General features: G+C 36.2%; 1 protein-coding gene across 3 annotated transcripts in view; it reads left to right on the top strand.

The window, feature by feature from the left end:
- Positions 1–17,681, top strand: part of LOC145984028 (cytosolic carboxypeptidase 6) — a 1,364,216-nt gene that overhangs the window by 28,384 nt on the left and 1,318,151 nt on the right. For 2 of the 3 annotated variants that reach the window (XM_083117345.1, XM_083117347.1), the window contains one exon: positions 12,657–12,723. In XM_083117345.1, the coding sequence (XP_082973471.1) occupies positions 12,695–12,723 (29 nt within the window). In that variant the 5' untranslated portion in view covers positions 12,657–12,694. Of the gene's footprint in view, positions 1–12,654; positions 12,724–17,681 lie in introns of those variants that run through there. The other variant, XM_083117346.1, reaches the window with a different exon arrangement.

Below are 17,681 nucleotides of genomic sequence, written 5' to 3'. Positions count from 1 at the left end.
CCGAATTCCGTTGTCGTAACAAATCATAGGCAAATCTAATGGAAGGCTCTTGGAAATTGAAGAATAAAGGCTTTCTCGCCCACAGTTGGTAATAACATATCTCATAGGAGCAGATATGGCGCAAAACTTCTGTTTCGTATTCTTTTCCTGTGTGAAATGCGAAACAGGAAGGGAAAAAGAAGAAAAAAAGAAGAGCGGTTGGAGCAAAGGAGAAGCGAAGCGCCTCGTCAGGAAATGTTATAATATTCCCTTCCCGTGACACTTTTCGTCTTGTCTATTCAATAACTTGAAAACCGCGCAGATTTTTTTTTCTTTTGGGAGAGGTTTCTTTCCTTTTCCAGAAATATATCAACACTTCTAGATGTCTTTTCTCAAGTTCCAGCAACTCTTCTGAACATTAAGAAGAATCTAATGCTTTAAGGAAGTTATTGCTGAATTATTTCTATAAATTACTTTTTCAGCAACATGCAGACCTAGTGCTGAAATTGGTGAAAATATCAATCGAAAAAGCGTCTGTGTGGGTTCAAGCAGGGTTTTATGCCTCCATTCACATAAATTCCTTAGTGTCGAAATATAAGTGTGCATACTTCCATACAAGTCAATAGTTTTGCACCAGTTGAGAATTTCAAAATATAATTCTAGGCTCTGTACCAACTTACTACGACAATCAACAATCGTCACGAAACATGACATATGTTATTTGGAAAGTAATTCAGAATGAGGTATTACTAGTGCAATTCAGATGAACCGGATGTTTGCAAGAATATAAGTTTCGCGCGAGTTTGCATAAAACATGGTCACTCCATAAATGCAAAACTTAATGACATTTCTCCAGACTTGGGAATTTCTTGAGCTGATGCATAAATTCGTGACGGTGACTTTTTGAATGATGATGTAATATGGAATGAAACTTATCCTCCACTGCCAACGTCAATTCTTGTAACGGGTAAGCAAGTAAGTAATCTAGTTTTTGATTGAAGAATTCCACAGAGTTACCCGTCAAGAAGTCACACAACCAAGTTTTCAATCCAGTTCTCCCTGGAATATGATATCGTTGAAAGGCATTTGAAGGACATTGAACCAGAAAATTCATTGGGGCAAAATTCCGGAGGATTCGAAATGAGCTCAGTTAAGGTCCTGAAATACTTTTCTATCAGTGGTTGCTGCGTTTGGTCTAGCGTTATCATGGAACAACAGCAGCATACTATGTCAGCGACGTAGTCGTATCGCACGAATGATTTACATCAGACATTGTACTTCATCACAGTTCAGTGCAGCAGTGACGGTTTTTTCCACGGAAGCAGTTTATGGAGGAAAATTCTTTCAAAATTCCACCATGAAACCTCGTCTTGCACTGCGGACACAACTAGTCTTTCCGTGTCTTTACAATGGCACACATGCACTACTTCTTATGGCCTGTGGCAATGATGAACAGAAGGATTGCCGTTGTCCAAACGTAGTACAGCTATATATGGGGAAAACAAGGTGACGCACACGAAAACATGCTGATTTTTGTTGTCAGTCAAATCGTGCGGAATCCATACTCACTGTTTCGCATCCTACCAATACGTTGCGGGTGTCGGACGAGTATTGACTGATTGTTGGCTAATTCTCGAGACATTCCTTGATTCTCATGGATTAGTGTACTCTGAGGGCCAGAAGTAACGCTCCATGAACTTATGTATCCAATCAACCCAATTTAAGATATTTTCTCCTGTGTACACAAGAGTTAGGATATTAATGAGACAAAATGAAAATAGCACAGTTTCATTTCGTAAACGAGGTCAGTCCCATTTTTAGTCTTCTCTATTTCCAACTTCTTGTCTAGTTCTCGTCTCTGTCGAGAAACGTAAGTCTCGTTTTTGTCTCAAGTACCCAAAACAGTGGAGATATATATTTAGAAATATACCCACGTAGTTTTCTTTAAAAGAAAAAACCGAACCCTCTGAGTAATGACGAGGATGCAATTTAAAACCAAACATATCAAATTTTTATTCCAAAATATCTTACTTAAAACACATTTGTAACTTTCAAATAAGACCAGAATGGTGTTGTAAACATCTTATAGAAAATCTGTGCTTGTGAAAATAAGTTATTAAAAAATCTAAAACTTTGTTTTTAATTTTTTAGTATCGAATCAAAAACATTTCTCTGTCGCTAGTGTGTGTGTGTGTGTGTGTGTGTGTGTGTGTGTGAATGCAATAAAACCTTGAAAATACAGAAAAATGATCAATAATGCAAATAAATGTAAAATAAAACCAACAACTTCTGGTTCTAACTGCGGGGTGTTTGAATTTATTTTCGAGATTCCGGAAAAAAATAAGACTTTCCATAATTTTCCACACCCTGCTCATGATCATCGAGAATATGCAAATATGGAGAAATGGCCTTAACTGGATTCTGGTGGATTCGCCAATATTATATAAGAGGTACTTTCCGGAACTATTTGATGCAATATGGAGCAAATCTGTTCACATAACACCCTGAGAGGAATGTTGGTGTTTTTTACGACTGCAGAGGAGAGTAAAATTTTGTGTACCACTTACAAAAGTAGAGCAAGCGTAATTAGTTTGAAGAAAGTTGAATATTGGCTTCGTTTAAAGAGCACAAAGGTAATTCAAAGTTTTTTAAAGGCGAGACTTCAGTAGCTGTAACTACTTTTATGTTCTCTTGCAAATTCACTTCCCTTGTAAAGGAGCAATGAAGTTTGCACGGAACGTTCGACCTTAAAATAAAGTGCATTACGTGCGAAATAGTATTTTTTTGCTTCGAAAAAAAAAAGAAAAAGCTACGTGTTACATTTTTCCTTCTACTTTTAAAACATAAGGAAACAAATCAAAGCATTCTTACCGAAATCGAATGACAAATACCATAAAATGTATCTTAGAAAAAATATTTGAAATTAAGAGACAAGTTCGGTAATGTGCCACTGAGCTCCGTTTGCTCATTCAATATTTTTGAGGACCCATGGTTTTAATTTCTAAATACCATCAGTCGATTTTTCTCTGTGCATATAGAACGTTATTTGCTATGTAATCTTCCGTTTGAAAGACAAAGTAGCCCGTTCGAAAGTTAGAAACTCATTGAAATCATTTAATGTTTTGCTTTGAAGGTCGAGGGGGCGATGCCTTTTAAAAAAGTGACGACTAAACTAAAAACTGTCCCATACAAAAGTTTTTCAACAACTTTTGAAATGAAATTGAATCATTACGCTCATAGGTTTACTCAAACTATTATCATAAATAACTTTAGACAAGAATGATTCCAAAAACTATCAGTAATATTTTGGAACATTTGCTTCAATACCTTCAATACTAGAACAGGTAGCTGTACTCTGAGGGAAGATGCTATGCAATAATTCTTCGAACCTTTCCGATTCTCTCATATATGAAAAGTATCAAGACAAATCTCGCCCAGCCCTTCTCCTCGCATGCAATGCATATGTTTTTCTCAATGTCGCTTCCACTGCGTCTGTTGTTCCTCTCAGCTTGATCCCACTCTAGCACCAGTAGGAGTCCAGCTTAAGTTCTACTAGTTTCATTACTTATGTGTAAGTTTTTGCATCTGCATCTTCGACATTATTGTTTTGGGTAATAAACCAATTGGCTATGTAAGACAGTCGCTCGCGATAAGGGCTTGGCTCACTGTTGGACTGCTGGCGTAGCCATTTAGTGTTAATCAGTTTCACCTAATTATCATTTTTAATAATCGTCACGATTAACATAAAGAGGAAGAAAACCGATGTAAAATAAGAAAATGCAATAAATACAAGATTTAGAAAGATTTCAGACGAGAGCGACAAGTGGCACGCGACATACCGAAGTGACAATAGACATGGACTCTCCCCGTCTGTAAAAAGCATTCACTGCTCATGCGCGATCAACAGACCGAGGCGACATGATTCACTCCCTTGAGAACGGCCTAGTTACATGCAAGATACACGTGGAGTTTATAGTGCCTCTTCTGTACGAAATTCTGCATTTATTTCTGAAGGTTTGTTTCCAAGTTACGCGTGTTGCTTGTCGCCTGTCGATTCTGTCTGAGGGTGCTCTCAGTTTCACACCGAAGTGACAAGCGACAAGTGACATGAGCACCTTCGGTTTGCGGAAAGCCAATTTGCTTTGAACATTCTGTGGATCATTTTTGGACATTCTATGGATGACTTTTGGACACTTTTTGGACATCAGTTCGACTTGGTTCACGTGAACGGGTCGTTATCTGGATGTTTTTATTAAGGATATGTTCTGGACTAGAATTGGATCTAATCTGGGAATTGACTCGACATTTCTCGCACATACTTTGGATACGAAAATAACATTCGTGGACTAGATTTACGCACATCGAAGACCAAGTGTAAACAAATGTCTATAACAAGTACTCCTGTCTCTCTGACTCTCTCTCTCACGCACACACACGTCTGCACGTCCAAAAAATGTTTTGTTTTCACACGCATATCCATGATAAGCAGAGTATGCGCGGAATGTGAGCTTATTCTTCACTACCACAGGCAAGCATTTCACTTCCTCTTCAATGCAAACTGTCGAGCGAGGCACAAAGACTGGCAGAAAGAAAAACTTTCACCTGGTCTTGAGCGCTTACACAGACAATGGTCCTACGTACAGTGGGATCCATGAGTATTACCGTGCAAATTGTTCATCGCCATGTTCGTGCACTTTATTTGACCCAATAAGAGCTTCAAGAATTAAAATAAAACTCAAAACAAGCTGTTGACAACTTCTACACCAGCATACATAAAAATCCATTGCTTAAGAACACACAGGACGTAAGAGAAAAATTACTGAAATAAGATCATGGACCTTTTGCACGGTAATACTCATGGATCCCACTTTACAGCAATGCAATTCCTTTGGGCAATGTTTGCGAGTTATGGTTTAATACTGCATCACAGAGTTTGAGTCCTAACATAATTGACTTGATATTAGACACTATGGATAAATCTTTCAAGGAGATCTGAATATCCAGGATGGGATATCGCATGGACGTCCCATGGATATCAAGTACTAGATCCATGGGACGTCCATGGCAAATCTATAAGATCCGTGGATCTGATGTGAGCATTATGGATGGCATTGTGGATGTCCAATGGATAACGCTTGGAGATTTGTACTGTATAGGTTATAATCCAGTTTGAAAAGAATATAAATTACGACAACTGATTCATACGTATGTTCGCATAACTATACTATATTTACATCTCAGTCAATACAACTGTAACAATGATTGATTGATTTGGTGTTTTAAGTCCACTTTATGCACAGTAAGGCTAATCGGGACTGGACCTACAGTTTAAAGTGGGATCCGAACCACTATGTGCCTCCACCGGGTATCGAACCCGGGAACTGTAACAGTGAGCAGAGAGAGGTATATACATATATAATCTAGAGCTACGTGGATTTTTACGTGAGTGATATAACAAGGTAATATATTTATTTCATTCGAAAACATTAATGTGAAGATAATTATGTCGCCACCTGGTGTCAAAGCAGAAAGTAAAACATTCTACCGTCACGTATAGGGACTATATCTTGTATAACAACGTGAAGAATTAACGGTCATGTAATATATCTTGGAGGGCCAAGCTCACCGAGTAGAGGAAGATTAACTAACTAACTCTCTAGCCTTCTTAAACCCGGAGATTTATGGCTGCACCAACACAGGCCTTCCATCTCTCCCTATCCTGAGCAACATCTATCCACTCTTTTCTATCACTACCGATTTCCTTTAGGTCCATCTCAACGTTATCTCTCCATCCTCGTTTTGGCTTTCCTACTGGTCTCTTACCGTCAGGCCTCCCAACAAGAATCTTGTAAACTCCTCTCTCCTCTCCAATTCGTGCCACATGGCCTGCCCACCTAAGTCTTCTTGGTTTAAACATTCTAATAATATCTGGACACGAATACAAATTATGTAGTTCTAAATTATGTAACCTTCTCCACTCACCTGTCTTCTCATCCCTTTTAGGTCCAAATATTTTTCTAAGGATTTTATTTTCAAATATTCTCAATTTATGTTCCTCTTTCAATGTAAGGGACCAAGTTTCTCATCCATATAATACTACAGGCAAAATTACTATTTTGTATATTTTAACGGTTAGATACTATACGAGAGAATAAAAGTTTATGAAGAGAAAAGTAACACGCATTTCCTGAATGAAGCCTGCTTTTTATTTCCTCTTTAATATAATTTTCATTTGTTAGTATTACTCCTGAGCAAGGTGAATTTATTTCAATCAGGTTGATTTTTTAGAAAAAATATCACTGATTTGAATCACTTTAAATAAATAATTTATAGAATAATGTATATAAGGTTTTTCTACACACCAGAATCACTTTTCTTGAAAGTACATTAATCTTGTAATCATTTAATGGTATTTATTAAGCTCTAAGAATGAAAAAGAAAGGAAACAAAATATATGTACTGATGGTGTGAAGCTCATACGAAAGAAAATGTAATATGTACATTGTAAACACACTTATATTCCTCTTGATTTTAAATTCAATAATTTTTAAGGGCAAAACTAGCAAACATTTTCTGTAGAATAATATACAAGATACTAATCATGTTAAACCGTAAATAGTGTCATTATCATTAAAGTCTAAATAAATATGGCAGTTGATATTTTGCAAACCTATCACGAAAAAATTAACAAAATTCAGCTACAAAGAATACAAAATAATAATTTAAGTTACAATTATATAGTACATTCAGAATGTTTTATTTTCACTGGAAGACTAGTTATTGAAATTTATTATAGTTATATTAACACTATCAACAAATATTTCCATAGTAGGTACATATATACAGTATCAGAGACAGAAAAATATTACTTTTACATGTAATTTTATTTGCTTTAATCAAAAGGTTTAAATATTTTAAAGGGCCGTTTACTAGAAAAAGCCTTTCTATAAAAACATATATCATTATGTATGGTGCCCAAAACCATACAAGCAATTTTAAGCGTGTTTTTTTAAAAGAAAATTTAAAAATCGATTTAAATAAAAAAATACCGATTGAAATAAAAAAAATCATCAAAAATAATTATTTAAATAAAAATCATCAAAAATGATTTTTTAAATAAAAATCATCAAAAATAATTGTTTAAATAAAAATTATTAGAAATGATTTTTTTTAAAAAATCATCAAAAATGATTTTTTAAATAAAAATCATAAAAAATGGTTTTTTAAAAATAAAAATCATGATTTTTATCCACCCTGCTCCTAAGTACTTAAATTTGGAAACTCGTTCAAACGAGTTGTTATCAATAATTAGATTTTGATTATTACCTAACACTTAGAGTAAGACTACAGTTTATAAATCGAGAGAAGAAAGAGACTAACTAGATTCTTCAAGATTTGCCGAAACGAGATAAACATATGTAAAATGGAGATGAGATCGAGACAGAGGGTCTCCTATTGTTCGAAACTATAGGAAAGAAACCATTAACCATTACTTCACTGTGAGACTTCTTCGGAAATTACAAGGATCTTGGTTTGGTTGTTTGATTACACTGATAAACAAGCTGTAGATATCCGACATGATGTTTACATTTTCTAATGCAGTTTTTCATGCTGATTTCAAATCTGAAAACAGTTTTGCTCTATCACGTCAGGTTTTGAAGATATCGACACAATTTTATTTTTCATGGAATACCGTTCCTAAAAAAAAAATCGTCGTTTTTCGTTATTTTTCGTGCAACACCGAATTTTTTTTTCGTCGTTTGTGAAAACAGTTATACTTAATGTAATGCGTCGAAATATTTTCAAGATCGCATTACTATACTTTCATTTATTTCTTTTTTATTTTGAGTGACAGTGGATTATGGCGTCCAGAGGTTGCATAAATTCACCACATCTGTTTTCCTACGTGTGCGGCTATCTAACAGAAATCCATCCCATCGGAAGACTTTTACACCGTTTCTGAAGAAAGCATATGAACTATACGATTCGAAGGTAGATAGTATTAAGTCGTGGGCACCACAGTTCATATGTTTGACATGTGCACGCAACGTACGCCGTTGATAAGGAAGACGAAGAAGTACTGCTGCTTCATCTGCGAGTAGTATAGCAGAGATAAGAAGCACCACTACATAAAGAAGGATTGGCCGATCAGAGATAGAATGCAGTCATGAAGTAAAAACGTCCTTCGTGTGCCGTTGGTTGAACGTGAAAAAGTTATCATGCAACCACTTCATTTGAAGCTGGGACTCGAAGAATTTCGTGAAGGCATTAGACAACGACTCAGATGCTTTTCTGTACCTGTGCAACAAGTTTCCGAAGATGAGTTATGCGAAAGTGAAAGAAGGTGTGTTCATAGGTCCACAAATAAGGAACATCATTGCTGACAGCCACTTCCAGGACTTACTGGGTGACACTGAAAGAGATGATTGGGTGGCATTCAAGTCAGTCGTAGCCAATTTCCTTGGAAATTATAAATCTGCTGACTATGTGAATGTTGTGCAGAAGTGCATTAGTGTGTACAGAAGACAGCTGGGTTGCAACATGTCCCTCAAAATTCATATCCTCGACTCACATTTTGACTTCTTCCCCGAGAACCTTGATTCAGTCAGCGACAAACATGGTGAACATTTTCATCAGGACATCTCGGTGATGGAATCACGCTATCAGTGTCCATGGAGTGCAGCAATGTAGGCAGACTACTGTTGGACGCTTCAGCGTGAGATGCCAAATGCTCAGCACAATCGCAACTCTATAGCCAAGAAATTCAAACCAAACACACCTTAAATTAAGGAAGTATTTTCTATACGTATGTATTTTATATGTGTATTATACCTTCAACTAGATGTTACTATATAGTATATGTGTCATGTGATGCATTTGCACAATTTTGTTAGCTAAAGCCATGTTCAATAGTACTCCATGTAGCAAAAAGTGTTCTAGTGAAACCTATGTCTGTGAGTTGTTTGCCTTGATACAATGTTAAACATATATAAATGGTTGATGTCGTATATCTCAAGATTGGTGGGTGTTACAGACAAATGGTTTGCATATTTTGAATCAGCATGTTTCAATTGTCTTAGAACGCGTGTTGGATACCAAGATATCCGCCGAAATTATTTTTTGTTAATCAGTGTTATTCATTGATACTCTCGGCCGACCTCCCTGGCAGAGTGGTTAGCACAGCACGCTACGAATCCCGGTCTGGGCATAGTTGTTCTTTGTGAGTGTCCCTTCATTAATTTCATCATATCATCACTCATCCTCATCTTCGCGATTAGTCAAAAGAGGAAGAAAAGTGACGTAAAATAACCTAATTCAATCAATCAAACAATTATAGACAGTCTGTGGTTTCTATCATGTGCCAAAAAGGGGTTTCAATTTGATTTAATATAGAATTTTCCCCATGTTTTAAAAACAAAATCAAGACGAGAACGAGACTCGATCTTAATTAATATGGAGACGAGATCTCCAGGAAGACAAGCCTTTGTAACTCGAATAATTTGCAAAATCGTTTTTTTAAGTTTATTTAATAAGTATTTGATTCCATTTTTGAATATTTCAATTCGCAAATCGAGACGAAACCAAGACTTGGTTGAGATTTTCTCTTAAATGTCGAGGTGAGACTTGAACGGCATATGCGTTTGGAACTCTAAACAATCCAAACCTCCTTATTCACAAGGCAAAGTTCTTTCTCGCTGCCATCCCTGTCTCTGAGAACAGAGCTCAGTTCGAGAAGCAATGACATCACGCCGGCACACCTTTGTGAAGTCTGTTTTCTCCATTTGTCATCGTTTGTTAAATTTCACTTTTATCCGGTGTCTTTTATGTTGTTATTATTGTTGATGTTCTTATCATCATCATTATCATTAATGTCTCATTTTAATCGGCGGGGTTAATGCCATACAGAGCCTTTTCTACCACTCAACCATACACATAAAATTATACATGAATACTTTAAACATAGTGTGTATACATTTTTATTTTTCATATGCCTAGAGCCGACCTTTGCTGCGGAGTGATTAACACAGCGCGCTACGACGCCAAAGGTCCCGGGTTCGAATCCCGGTCTGGTCATGAGTGTTCTTTAAGTGTCCCATCATATCATCACTCATCCTCATCTTCACGATAAGCCAAAAGTGACAGAAAAGCGAAGTAAAATAATTGAAATCAAATCAAATTCATGTGCCTATACACACACACCACGATCAAAGTTACAAGTTATATCACGCTGAAAATAGTACATAAAATATAGAATACAAAGTACAAAATAGTATACAATATATTTTAAAACTCAAATTCATGCCAGTGTCATTTAGATATTATACATGCCTTTCAATCTGCTTAGTGGGGGGAGGCCCAATGAATATTCTGAAAAGAATGGCGTACGTGTATGTTAAAAAAACAGCGATGTAGCTTACGGTTCTAGTGTTTTTTGGCAGCTGATTCCACAGCCTACAGCTGATACGGAGAAGGAGTTCGAGAAATAGTTCGATACATATCTAAATATATGCTTCGATCACTAACCATATATGATCACTAACTTGCTCAAAAGTAGATATGATTTAACCTCGGAATGTTCTGTCCGAAGAATTTTCAATCCAAACTTTTCCAGGGATAATACGAATTTCACTGTAACATCCAAAGGTTTAAATATTTAGAATTAATTTTTATGTAAACTAGAATTTAACCGTTGAACTCTCCACAGAGTGCGTGCAGACAGAAAGCTGCACCGGTCATTTTTGAAACTTGTATCCTGTGTACAAATTCTCAGGATTCCCCATGTGGCTGCCTACAACATCTGTCATTTCCGGCATATGTTTTATCCGGGACGTTATTATTGGGGCTCGATTCGTGTGAATGGAAAAGAAACCGGACGGTCGGGAGCATTCATTATTTGCCTGCTCACGCAAGACATGTCTGTTGTGGTTAATGACCAACGAGTGAATGAAAGATAAGCAATGGTAATTTTACACCTATGGCTAAATTGTTACTTGCTAAGGTCTGATTTTCGTTCATCAAATTTATGATCATCTACGGGCGACAGACGAAAAATGCTGTTTAAAGGAATCTTACTTGAGTCCTGAATTCAGGGTAGAACAGTAGCTTCAATTCCGGAAGGAAATTTCTCCAGCCTTAATGAATTGAATTAAATAGAACCAGTCCTTAAAACTATCCTGAAATGTATAGAAGTTCCAGGTTACTTTCGAATATTATATATATATATATATATATAATACAACGAGCCCGATTATATGCTCACAATAGCATTATGCTACTCAAGTTACATTCAATGCTTACATCTCCAGAAACTTTCAGTTTTTTTATGGATAGAGATTTCGACTTTAATTTCAGAAAGTTATGCTTTAATACTTTGTTCACAGTTTCTTTGTATATGTTGTCAAATGCTAGAAAACTTACCATGCTTTTTTCCTTTCTCTGGCAAATTACACGTTTTTTCTTCACAAGAATAGTTGTAGAAATCATTCACCCCTTACTGAAAATGTAACATTTACAATGTGGTTGGCCGCCACTTTGAACAACTCTTATAACACAGGTTAGTACTCGTTATGCAATGTAAATATAATTGTCTGCATGTTAAGGATATGTGCCTAAAAATACGCTGGACGTCACGGGTCGAAAATGCCGGCATCCGCGCCGTCTGCAGTCACGCGCTATCTCGGGCCCGAGCCAACATGAACGCACTGTATTATGAGTTTCGGCATCGATATTTTTGATAGAATCCCATGTGAATATTGAAACGCTACCTACGTAAACAATTGCACACGTTCTATTTGAATGTCAATCAACACTTGTCTGAGTGTTCTTCCCTTCACTTCAAGATCACATATCGCATTCATCAACAACGTTTCTTTGGATTGCGGTAGATACACGTAATGTAAAAGCAACAAGTCAAAACTCACTCTGTACGTGCAGAATTATATACGAAACATTTAAACACACCGGAAACGAGGACGCGTCACCCAATAATACAGAAGAATGCATTTTGTATATTTACGATACTGCTGTATTATGAACTATGACCCTATAATTCAACGATGACTTCGTGTATGTTGCCATATGCAACGCATGCTAACATTTACGAAATCTTTCTGTGGCCACAGCCGACCTCTATTCCGGAATGGTTGATTTTATGCTGTAGATTTAATACTTCATGTTTCATAAGAATAATTACAATGATACGAATTGTCCTCGAATTTTTGACAAAGTTTCAGTGACTTAAATCGTAGTTCACTGTGAAGAGAAATACACTACACAACAGGGAGCACTTGACTGGTTTGGGAATTGCAACTTTATGGACGAAGTGAAAAACTATCATACACACAAAAAGAAAAAAAGAAATGCAAAACCTACTTTATTCTAACTCGATGGTGCTGATATTCTCACAAGGCATTTGGGAGAATCTTTAAGTGCTAGAGTATTGTGGTATTTTCTGAAAATTATAAGATACACAGAACGGATATTCATAAATATATATATATATATATATATATATATATATATATATATATATATATATATATATATATATTTATGAATATCCGTTCTGTGTATCTTATAATTATATATATATATATATATGATAAATTATTATAAACTAAACGAGATTATATTCTGGAACAAATTAGATGCTAATTGTTTTCATATATTTGTTTCAGATAGGGTGGAATGGAAAATAAGAGTACCATGCATCTTTATGTACATCTCTACTAAACATGGAAGAAGGTAAGTTTGAAAATCTTTTCTATATTTTATACCCTTGTTTTTTTTGTTTGTTTTTTTAGCGAATGTCTGTCTATGCTTGCTCGTAGCTAAGGGAATGCATTTTTTTGTCAAATACGTTCAATTTTATCCGTTACTGAGAAGTGAGATATTCACGATATTCACTCCTTTCCTCTGCTATTTAGGGGCCTCCCCGATGGCGCAGTAGTAGCATCGTTGCCTTGTAATCAAGGGGTCCCGGGTTCGATACCCGGTGGAGGCACATAGTGGTTCGGATCCCACTTGAAACTGTAGGTCCAGTCCCGATTAGCCTTACTATGCATAAAGTGGACTTAAAACACCAAATCAAACCAAACCAAACCTCTGCTATTTAGAGGAAATCTGAAATATTAGCAAGATTCTTGTCTAGAACAACAGATTTAAGGGCTCTTCAACCTTAGTTTGAACATGTTTCTGTTGAATTTGTTCGGTTAATTCACTTTTAAATCGGAGAAGGTCCAGAGCTGTACAGCCAACAGCAAAGATAATAATAGCGAAATTGTCTATCAGTATTTTCATTCCTTTTATTCTACTTCCTGTGTTGCTTTAAAATATGGAATTCTGTTGGTGTGAAGCAGATCTTATTCTCTACTAAATTACATTTTTATTTCAATTGATGAATATCCCGTTGTGGGAAACAGACTGACTGAAAATGGTGATAGACAACCATTTCTTTTGCTGTTGGGTGTACGAGATACTCAGAGGTCGTCAACTTACTTTATAAAATTACTTAGAACATCACTAATAATTACAAAAGACAAAACATTTTATTATCATTATCGATATTATTACACAAAGAACGTTCGGAATAAACCTTACATAATAGTTCCATAATAATAATAAATTAACAGTGGACTCTTATTCTAGATTAATATGTGTATGTAGATCATTTCATGCTCGATCTTCACTAGACATATTTCTCATAAAATGGGATTATTTGGTAGAGATATTGCTTTAGAATACATACATAACCCGTTAAATTTTCCGCGGTGCACTATTTTCTTTAATAATAAATAATAATTATTTTTGCCATTACATAATATTCGCTCGAATTTCATCCTGCAGAAATATTTTTGTAGGTAAATATGTATTAAAGTTTGTACCTGATGTAACTTTCCCGGAAGTAAGTATATTCCTATTGTGTCATCTTTTTATGTATACATGAACAAAAAACACCTGGGTCTAAACGAAAGGAAACATAATCATAAGTAGATCGTAGCGCTAAAGATACTGTTTTTAGAGTGAGAGTAAACATTGCACATTCTCCGCTCGGAGCATTAATGTTTGGCATTTGTATCTTTATATTCCGATTTTTATTTTCTTATCTCATTTTATATTCGCATTCCTCTCCCCGTATTACGCACGCCTTTCCTTAAGATGTCTCATTATGATGCACTTCAACCTATTTGGGCACAACACACTTTCATTGTCACATTGTATGATCAAAATTTCCTCAAAATACGTTTAAATCTACTCTGTGCTCAGATGTCCAAATTTGTACTGGATCCACAGTTTTAAGTGTGATCCGAACCCATTGTGCCAATGCTTCTACCGGAGATCGAACCCGGGACCCCTTGATCACGATCACTACTATTTCATCAAGGAGGTCTGCGAAAAGTTGGGAGAATTGGTTGACTTGGCTTAATTTACTCCACTTTTCAGCGACTTTTGTCTAATAGCAAAGATGAGGATGAGTGATGATATGGTGAAATTTATGAAGGGACACTCACAAACACATCCAATCCCAGACCAGGATTTGAACCCCGGGATCACTTGGCTAGCCACTCCTCCACGGTGGTCGGCGTGATTGTTAGCTAATTATATATGTGTAGGTAAGTAAGGTATTAAGGTGTGTATGAATCCCTGTCTTTGCTACATCATTTGTTTCATCGATTCATCGTCTTGATTACCCTAGAGAGCTACGAAGACAAAGTTAAATAACCGAAATAGATCCAAAATAACCAAATTATATTATTTGCCTTTCTAATTTGTTTGTATTTATTAGACATAGCATTTCTAACTGCTAACTAGCTAACTGTAGACCAGGCGAACGAGAACAAGTATCTGCGCAAGTAGTGACGCGAGACGGCTCCACCAATGAACTGTGAGAGAAACGGGATTGTGTAATGGGCGACGGGAGTTACCCGATTTCCTCCTCAGTGTTGCAAACTTTTGAAAAGGATAATACTGAACGCACATGGCAAACGGACCGTATTTTTGTCTCCAGGTCCGTACGATTGGTTTAAGAATTTCTTATGGAAATACTAGGGATAAAACTGCAACAGCAAATTTTGACAAGCCTTACATTTAGCGTTCGGACTAAGGTCTGGACCTTACGTCCATACATGTACGATCAGGACCGTACGGTTGGCAACGCTGCGCTTTTACCACTCGATTTTCCTCCTCCTCCTCATCTGCCGATATGCGTGGCCCTGCTCTACGGTTGGCTTTGACAGGGTATACCTCTATGCGTCAGTGATGATGACAAGATGATTGGAGATGGAATTGGCGAAGAAAGAAATCTGAAGGAACATCCAGGCTAAGGCTGCGTATAAAACTCACAGCCTTTGGTGGTAAGATAACGAATCACACACTCGACGTGTACACTGGAGCACAAAGCTTTTAATATTTTAAACTGCTGGAGTTATAAAACCAAATCATGTCAAGGATAGATCCTGGATCCTCAAACCACTGATTCACTAACTCGAAAACCAGGTTGGCGTCTATGGTAAAGAAATCTGGTGCGAAAGGACTGAAGTTATGCCACTTCCGGCACATTACAGGCTTCTGTGTTTATTTTTGAAACTTTAACAATTTTCCTGTGGAGACGAGATTGAAGGCAACGAGCTGAAACGAGCAGAAAAGGGGAAAAAAGTTCACAAGAGCACGTGTTATATTTCTGGATCATAAACTGGACACATGAATCTGCTTCATGTAAAGAAACTTGTATCTCAGCATAAAAGTTCATTATTTTGCGTGAAGTTGGTTTTGCAGATTTATGCTACAGAAGTTTCTGTAGACGGTGACTTACATCTGGACAAATTTTGATTATTATTACTCAGATGAAAATGAGGGCAAAGTATAATAATTTCTTTTCGATATTACTTTTTTGACTTGTATATTTGTAACCAAATTTTTCATTCAGTGCTCTCAGTTCGTTTTACTTATTATTTTATTTTTGTTAAAGGTGATCAGGAAATCTTAAGACCATGAGGTTTTTGAGGTTCTTTCCACTTTGACCAATCTCAACGATGGAAAGGAATGATGATTAGATTAAGAAGACTGGAATTCGAGTCTGGAACCTTCGATGACGTGATCGTCAGTAGATCACTTAACGCATTCGGCTACGAGGCCACTATAATAGAATACATTGTAGTTAGATAGAAACAACCCTGATTATAACTGTATGCTGTCGCCTTAAATGCTCTGTCGGAAGATTGTGAATGTTAAGAACAGTGACGTGATTGCGAGAAATATTAGCTAACGTTGAAAAACAGAAAGAATAAGAAAATCTGCTTCGTGTCCTAACAGTATCAAATTTAAAATACAGAATGTTGAATTTATTTCCTGCATATTGTGCAAATTTAAAACGCATATACATAGTGAAGTTCGCATAACTAATTGCTTATAGGCCGAAAAAAGGTCTTTTTTTCTATTTTCCTATTATTGTTCTTTAAAGGAACATTTAACGTTAGACTGTGTAGTCACCGGCAATGAAATTGGATACTTATCTCAAGCATCACTGCAATTCCTTATGTGTCGCTCATCGTCGTAGAATTAGGGAGTTTCACCTAAGCGACACGTATCGCTTGAGGATTTCACCAATCAAACACAGGCTTGTGCGGTTTCTCATCTCAAGCCGCTACGATGCTGTTGATTGGCTCGTTCATAAGCAACGTGTGTCGCGTATCGCTGGTCGCACACATAACGCTTTTCAGTGAAGCAAGTATTTCAGGACGCATGTTTATTGCCGATGACTGAACTTCAAAGTTCTATATAAATCCTTTGCACAAGTGGTCTTTTATCGCAGTTTTACAATATTATTGTTTGCTGAACTGGCTATTTACCTACTTTTGGAAGCGCAGAAGTCACTTCGGTGGCTGAGAGCATTGAGTGGTGTTACATACCCGCACATGTAAACCATATGGCCAATGATTGAAATAAGGAATCATAGATAGCAGCACGTGGAAGAAATATTAGGATCGCAGATTATAGTAATAATGCGCACGCAAATTGAATGAAAGTGTTTGGGAGAACTGAAATTAATTGTGCTTACATAAATTTATGAACTGAGATGCCCAAAAAGAAGGGAAATATAGCAGGAAAGATACGGGAATCAATCCAATGTTTAATAAATGAAGGAATTTGGATATAGGAGCTTTTGTAAATAAGAGATATATTTACTAGATGAATAAATATATGAAAGGCATATGATTTAGTCGATAGAAGATGAAGAAGTATATTAAAAGAAGAAGTTTATAAAAGAATAAGTATATTGATTAGTAGAAGAAGAAGTATATTAAATAATAGATGAAGACGTTTATAGAAGAATAAGTAGAAGAAGAATTCTATTAACGAATAGACGAATAAGTATATTGATTAGTAGAAGAAGAAGACTACCGACTAGTAGAAGAAGAAGTCTACTAACTAATTGATAGAAGAAGAAGCCTATTAACCAATTGATAGAAGAAGCAGCCTATTAATCAATTGATAGAAGAAGAAGTCTATTAACTAAGTAATAGAAGAAGAAATCTATTAACTAATTGATAGAAGAAGAAGCCTAGTAACCAATTGGTAGAAGAAGCAGCCTATTAACCAATTGATAGAAGAAGAAATCTATTAACTAATTGATAGAAGAAGAAGCCTATTAACCAATTGATAGAAGAAGCAGCCTATTAATCAATTGATAGAAGAAGAAGTCT

The sequence above is a fragment of the Lepisma saccharinum genome, chromosome 2, assembly GCF_977018435.1.
Source record: "Lepisma saccharinum chromosome 2, izLepSacc3.1, whole genome shotgun sequence".
Classification (NCBI taxonomy): domain Eukaryota; kingdom Metazoa; phylum Arthropoda; class Insecta; order Zygentoma; family Lepismatidae; genus Lepisma; species Lepisma saccharinum.
The sequence above is the reverse complement of the archived record's forward strand: the minus strand, read 5'-3'. Positions and strand labels throughout refer to the sequence as shown.